The sequence below is a fragment of the Prosopis cineraria genome, unplaced genomic scaffold (assembly GCF_029017545.1).
Source record: "Prosopis cineraria cultivar Desert tree isolate PC_DT_omini unplaced genomic scaffold, ASM2901754v1 PC9, whole genome shotgun sequence".
Classification (NCBI taxonomy): Eukaryota; Viridiplantae; Streptophyta; class Magnoliopsida; order Fabales; family Fabaceae; genus Prosopis; species Prosopis cineraria.
This window is the reverse complement of record NW_026555340.1, coordinates 15,007,887-15,015,437: the sequence shown is the minus strand read 5'-3', so window position 1 is coordinate 15,015,437 and position 7,551 is coordinate 15,007,887. Positions and strand designations below refer to the sequence as shown.

General features: G+C 37.6%; 1 protein-coding gene across 1 annotated transcript; it reads right to left on the bottom strand.

Annotated features, from left to right (window-relative positions):
* LOC129320655 (110 kDa U5 small nuclear ribonucleoprotein component CLO) lies at positions 1–5,243 on the bottom strand. The gene is made up of 10 exons (XM_054966198.1): positions 4,320–5,243; positions 3,938–4,006; positions 2,656–3,849; positions 2,440–2,538; positions 2,193–2,351; positions 1,855–1,940; positions 1,580–1,778; positions 1,084–1,194; positions 738–944; positions 1–342 (listed from the first exon to the last, which is right to left on the bottom strand). Exons 1-10 carry the CDS (start codon positions 5,061–5,063, stop codon positions 244–246), a joined length of 2,967 nt encoding a protein of 988 aa, XP_054822173.1. The 5' UTR covers positions 5,064–5,243; the 3' UTR covers positions 1–243.
* Positions 5,244–7,551: the final 2,308 nt, after the last annotated feature.

Genomic DNA, 7,551 nt, shown 5'->3' with positions numbered 1-7,551 from the left:
TGGAAATTGCAATCATCCACTATTTCACAGGGACAAAACAATATGTTACAATATCCTTGCCAACCACTCTTTCGTTCAAGGGTTCAAGCACAAAAGGCTTTACCTTTCCATTTTTCCAGGTGGGAAGAAGATAAATGTGGACACTACAGTGACATGTGAGGTTGCCTACGGGATGTTATATGGCTATGTCAAAATTAGAACAAAAACATCAAATGCTACAAAGAACTTCGAATTTTGGTAGAATCATATCATTTGTTGATGAAGATCTGCAGCCTGCTGTGCCAGTTCCACCATCATAGCCTCATCAAAGAATTTGCTGATGCTAACATCCTCACTCATTCCCTGACAGATTTGAATGCACCAATAATATAAATTAATAGATGTTCCTTCTCCAATATTTCACATTTGAATAATTCACACGTTCCCTCAAATTTTGCATGTCATATAAATATATAATACTGTATCGCTTTACAGAAGCACAAAATGGCATATATCTTTGTTTAATTCCCTCGCCTAACAATTGGTAACTCTAAGTAAAACATATTCAAGACGAGAATTATGAGACAAGTAAAGATAAACAGAGCAAACAATATACAGATTATAGAAGCAGAATCCTGCAGCCATTTTTCCCTTTTGGAAGAAAAAGGATATTCATACAAGGAAAGATCACTATCATGCAACTAAAAATATTCAGAAATTACCGGTGAATGATGCAAAGAAGGAGAAAAGCACTATACCTTTCTACGCCTTGTTTTCACCATAAACTCACGGGCAAGATGCTGGATTGGTGCTGGTTCAAGTGGACGTAAAACAATGCTCTTGTCCAGAGGGTCTCCAGGAACAATAGCCCAATGATCAAAAACTGAGAGGCAAAATGCTTGACCTTGTGTGTGGTATCTCAAATCTGTCTCAAATCCAAAAGACTCTATGACGGGCAAAAATGCCTGAGATGCAAGGTGGGAAGAAGTCAATAATCCACGTTTCAGATGCCAAATGCCAAATTTAGCATATCCAAAACCTTGTGGTGATTATAAACAAGCAATTTCTATGCGAACAGATTGAACACAAAAACTCCCCACCAACCTTGACAATATAAGCTGGTGTGCCTGGTTGAGGAACATCAGCTGTGACATGTCCACGTCTGCGGGATAGCACTGTGTAGATTGCAGAAACACAGTCTATCGGTGTTTGGATCTGAAGAAACAGCCAGAAGAATAACTTTAACATGCCATCATACAAATTCCAACATCCCACACAAGGAATCATATCCAATACTCATTACTGTCCAGAAAATTATTAATCAGTGACAAGCACCGAAATTGTTGTATTTCCTTCTATAAAATAATATATGTCTCATACAATTATGATCATACTTTTAGGCTTAGAGTTAGAGGACAGAAAAGTTGAATCAGACGACCATTTAAATCAAAGAGATGAGCCCCAAGCCCCCAAAGGCATGGGGATCCAGTCATCTGATCCTGAATCCTATGCCCTAGGTCCTCAGCTAAGAATCTGAGTAGAGCCTTAACAATCACATTTCATGCAAACATCATAAGAGTTCAGCCAAAATAACATTTACCTCCACATAGTATACAGGTTCCATAAGCCTAGGTGTGGCCATAAGGAAAGATGAATAGGCCACTCGTCTTGCTGTTGGAATGATCTGGCCAGATCCACGATGGAGTGGTTCAGGGGCAATTCTTGCATCAACTATCTTAAACTTAACATTTCTAATAGGCTCATCACACAAAGGTCCCTCTCGTGCACCCCATTGAAATCTGTAAAAGAAATAACATAAATCAATGTGCAACTAACCAACCAATGAATAGCTAAATATCACACCATTTTGCATACCCCTGAACAATGGAATCCTTCACAGCATTTAGTAGGTTCTTGTCAACTTCAGTAGGAAGTGTGTCATCTAAGAGGATATTGGGACCCTAGATGATATTCACACACGTTACCACAAAAGTTCAGGGACATAAAAAACAATTACATCTAATTATACAGTAACAAATAAGCAAGACAGCAAACAGGGAACAGACATTAGAGATAACTACGAAATGAAATCCAACATTATCCGTAAGCATTGATCTCTGTACCTATATATCCACATGGATATGCCCCAAAAATACAAAAGCACGAAAGCACAGAGACACAAAACCACAAAGACAGACAGACAGAAATTTTACCTGCTTGTCAGGGCCAAATGCCCAGATTGACCGTGCAGCTAGGAGATCCCAGTCGTACTTTGTCTGAAAAAATTCACCTAGCTTTTTTCTGTTCCAGTCAGTACTAACAACTCCATTCTCTATGTCTTCAGCAAGACCTCTTTCCAAGGGCTCTGCAATCTAAAAAACAAATGAAGTTAGCTAGAGCAAAGTCCAGCAATATAGTATTCTTGATGAAAACCAACACCAAAATCATGTAGCTGCCTACCATAGTTATTTTATTCTTCTTGTTAGGAGTTTCAGCAAAACATTTCATTGATGAAGATTCAACGACAGTTTCACAGAATGAGACAACAGGATCAGCAACCTAAATAGCCAAGCAAAGAACAAACTTCAACAAAAATAATAGCTCCAAAAATCATTTCTTTAGCCAATATAGAGAACAATAGGGGAATTGAAAATGGGTAAACACTAAACAGATGACCTTGACTTCTACTTCAGAATACAACTCTCTCAGGTCCTTCATAATTGAATCCAAGTAGAGCTCACCAGTGCCTAACACAGTGTGTTCCCCAGACTCCTCAACTTTAGTAACTGCTAAGGGATAACTCTTACTGATTTTTCTCAGGCCCTCCACCATTTTTGGCAATTCACTTGGATTTAATGGCTCGGTAGCTGTTTTCACCACTGACAGAGTATTGAACTGAAGTGGTCTGAATATATATACATCTTCATCATAATCCACATTACAAAGAGTGGCAGTTTTCATGATCGAAGCATCTACACCTTCAATAAGAACCCAGGAACCAGGAGGAGCCTCAGCTATTGGCATCCTATCTCGAGCTTGATACACCCATAATTTTGTTACTTCTTTAACAGTCATATCCTCCTCATCATCTGGTGAGTAGCCTTCTCCCAGAACGCGTACACTCTGCCCTGTTTGTATCTTGCCACTATAAACTCTACCGAAGGCATCAAACACGCTACAATCAGACTTTGGATACAGTTTAGTCACATTAACCATTAGGGGCCCAGAAGGATCACACTGTGCCATGGCCCTGTAAATGGTAGAATCTTTTGGCCCAGTATATATATGATCAACCTTCCTGATTGCAGCCTCTTTTGGTGAAGGTATATGCTGAACAAGCATATCAGTAAAACCAGTGGCTGGACCAAAAACTGAACTGCAGGCTAGCCTCAGCAAAGGTCTGACATTTAATCTATAGGCTGCATTGCTTAGAGTAACTCCAAGTTCTGCAAGAGTTGTCTCCACACTCTTTTTATGTTCTCCAATCACCTGGCTATATATCTTGTAAAGGGGTTCAAGCACAAACTCTACAAAAGATCGTTCCCCTCCACTAGTAGGTGGTTTCTTTCTGAAAGTTCTGGTATCTGGATGATAATAAAAATCCCCCCAAAGACGAGAAGCAAATTTATTAGCATCCAGAGGAATTCCATGCAGCTTCCCATATAGTTTAGCAAATGACTGCAGAGTAAAAGACCATCCAGCAGTAGCACTTGCAAAACAAACATTTCCAGCAGCTGGATCTATAACTTGTACATTGCCAGCAGTTGAAGAAGCAGCAGACATGTGATTGTTGATCACTTCCAAAGTATGCCTGATTTTATGATAAGCATCTTTTGGGGGCAATTTAAGTTCAGTTATTAGCCTGTCAACCTAAAAAGACAAATAACAAATAAGAAGGATAGAAAACCTTAGAGTAAGACTTAAAATCCCCATTGATATATGATAAAGACTAGTTTACCTTATTGATGACAACAACAATAGGCAGGCGATCTTGGATGGCATGACGTATGGCCCTCTCTGTGTTGACCTACATGTACAACAGAAGTCCATATTCTCAAGTTCTATTGTGCTTACAGAGATAAAACCACAGATGAGATAGCTCTACTAGTCTAATGTACAATTTCAAGAAGTAAAAAAAAAAAAAAATGAAGGGAGCCAGGTGGGGGGAGTCTAATAGAACTCAAACATATCGTTTAAAAGTAATAATTTTCTCTGCATCAGGAATTGCTGGCCTAAAGTTTAAACGCATACGGTACAATATAGACTAACTTAAAACAGTCATCTGCTAAAGATTAACAAGCTTCCGATAGCAAATTTGGTCAATTAAATAAAACAATTACCATAACTCCTTCAGCGGCATCCACAATCAACACCGCACCATCTGCAAGCCTTAGCGCGGCAGTCATTTCGTCAGAAAAATTGACATGACCAGGGGTGTCCATAATGTTACACAAATATGACTTTGCAATGCTGTCCTCGAGTACAAGTGACATAGGAACAGCTTTGATTGATATCTTTCTTTCTTGTTCATCAATCCTAGTGTCTGTATACCTCATGTGTTTCTCTCTATGTGAATCAAAGGTAGACATATGATGGGTCTGCTCCACCAACATATCCATAAACACAGTCTTCCCATGTTGCAAGTGTCCCACAAGTGCAACATTCCTAACAAGGGTAGGATTAGACATGAGGCCAAGAAGGAACTGAGAAGAAACATAGGTAGACGAATCCTTCACTCCAACCTCAAACTTTATATTCCTAACAGGCTTAATAATTGGTTGCTCAAGAGGCTGCTCGTCCTCATCCATGACCAGAGTTTCAACATCTTCCCCATAAACCTCCTCTGCAGTGGGATAGTACTTCTTGTCCTCAGCAAGAACAACCTGATTATCCATATCAACGTCATTGGAGGTGGTAATCCAGCCATTGGTGGCACCAGGTTCATCCTCACCGTCAGATGCTGCTTCATCCTCGGTGGGTCTGTCTGGAAGCTCTTCATCTTCATCTTCTCTGTCACTTTCTTGGTCCGACTCAATTTCTGGGCCGATATAGTTTCCGAACTCATCATACAAGCTGTCATCCATTTTCTGCTTTCAATGCACTAAGAAATCAACAGAATGGAGCGATGCAAAAAGAACTGGAAGAGGAGAAGGAAGGAAGAAGCCTAGTGAGAGAGTGAAGTGAGAGGAAAACTCGCCGGAGCTTCAAAACGATGTCGAAAAGCTATGAGGATTTTAGGGTAAGAAATTACAACAACAGAGGGAAGAAGCTGCTGGGCCCGAACTAAAGCCGAGTGAGTCAAGGGCTGAACATTTTAGGGCCCGTTTGGTAATTTTATGTTCCATCAGCTGAAAATAATGAGATAATAAAAAAATAGCAATAATTATAATATCCTTCATATAAATATAATAAAATATATTTCATTACTATTATCAGTTTAATTTGTTAAAATAAATTATTGAATTATTATTATTAAGCATTACTCATAAAAAACCAAACATCCTTGTTATCTTATTGGCCCAAAAGAGTATTATATAAATTTGAATAACTAAAATTCAATGTGTATATGTGTTGCTTAATTTGTGAAAATAGATAAACAAATAATTAAACTGGCTATTCTGGCAAAAAAAAAAAAGCTATTAATTTCGGAAATATATGCTGTATATGAAAACGATACAAGAAATGATGCTAGTTTCTATAATTATAGACCATTTAGGTTTTGATATGAAGGGTCTAAATTTTATAATATATTTTTAAATTATTTTAATTTCAAAGAGATATTCTATTTTATTATAATTTCAAAACAATGTTTCACGGGCTATAAGCATGGGTTTCTGCGTAAACTCAAGAATGTTAGTTCATGCACTTGTGGCAATTTGTAATTTGACCATAGTTAAGTTCAACAGCAAGTTGGAGTCAATTCAGAGTTGTGGGTTTCCTGAGCATAAGACCATGTAAATGTTTAGAAGAACTCCGGGGTTGGTTTGCCAATCTGAAAAGAGGCTAAAATTTGGAATTCATGTACTCTTGGATAAAATTATGTTGCCTAAATCACAAGTGGTTAATAACCCTGTGATTTTGACATTCAGCACGGAGAAAAGGGTGGTTCCTCGATGGAGGTTATTGCAACTGCTAATCTCAAAAAAAAAATTACTTAAGAAGACTCCAAGTTTTGTTATGGTGGTTCATTTTCCGGAGGAGAAATTCTTAGAGAAATTTATTGGAGGCTTACAATGACCATTATCTGAAAGATACTTCAACGTAATAATTGTTGGGCAATTCACTCTTAGTGGATTGGGTCCAATATGAGCCCATGGGATCTTTTTTGAAATATAGAGAAGATTTAGCTTAGAAAATATAATATATTCTGGGTCAAATGTGCAATTTTTCTTTAATGATTTAAAATTGTAGAGGAGGAAATAGTTTATCGATCACGCATTCCTGATCGAAAAACCAACTGAGTGGGTGGCTTTAAGAGCTAGATAACTTTCAAGTACACGTACGTGTGATTCAAAATTCATTCTCTTGGCTTGTTCGTTCTCTCTACCTTTTTAAATGCATTTGTGTGAGTCCACAAACCAAGTTCGATCTGTAACTTCATTCCCGCATATAGTATATCATTCGGCCAACACATAACAAGTATGCTTTTCTCCTTAAATCTTATATTGGTAAACTATATCTCTTTAAGAGCCGCGGGAGCAACAATAATCATAAAGTTCTATTTAGAATGCTTCTTTGTTGGAACCCTTGGATATGTTGGAATATGTTTGGATTGAGAAATAGAGTTGGTTTCCCTTAGAAACTTGCAGCCAGTAGACAAACTATAGTAGGTAGAATATATTAGAACCCAAAATATGAATTTTATAGACAAAATGTACTAGAGAAAATGTCTCTTTTTTGAAACAAAGACAAGTTGTTAATGATCCGTTGATGGTGAGCTGGGGGGAACACTCTCTTAAGGTGCTATATTGAGGCAACAAATTCTGGAATGATTTCTTTTTCTCTAACTTTCTCATGAATGAAGTGATAATGAAGTTCAATATATCTTCTTCTAGCATGAAAGTTTGGAGCAAAGAACAACTTGTCTGCAGTTTGACTGTCAAATTTCCAAAGAGAACCAGAATTGTTCATACCCTATAGTACCATCACTTAGTATTCTGTTTCGTTAGTTGATCAGGAGACTATTCTTGAATTTTTGCTTCTGGAGACTAGACAGCCAGCAAAGATAAACAAGCAAAGGTTAGTTTCTTTCCTTTTTCCAGAAGGAAAATACAATGTAAAATTATTTTTGTCATATAAGGAAAAATTCTATTCATTGCTTTGACAGGAACTTCTCTGGATCATGCATAAAATGACATGTGGATGCACTGAGTTACTGGTATTTGTTAGTGTGAATGTTAGGCATTGTAGTGGAGTACCTAGACTTATATTCTGGATTTTTTATAGAAAAACTGTCATTATATAACTTATTGCCAAAAAGCAAAGTCATTAATAAATTGACAATTTCTTTGTTGCCATCGTTGGTGTTTGGTGGTGATTGGGAGTGGGATTGGAATGGGCAAAATCTTTTGA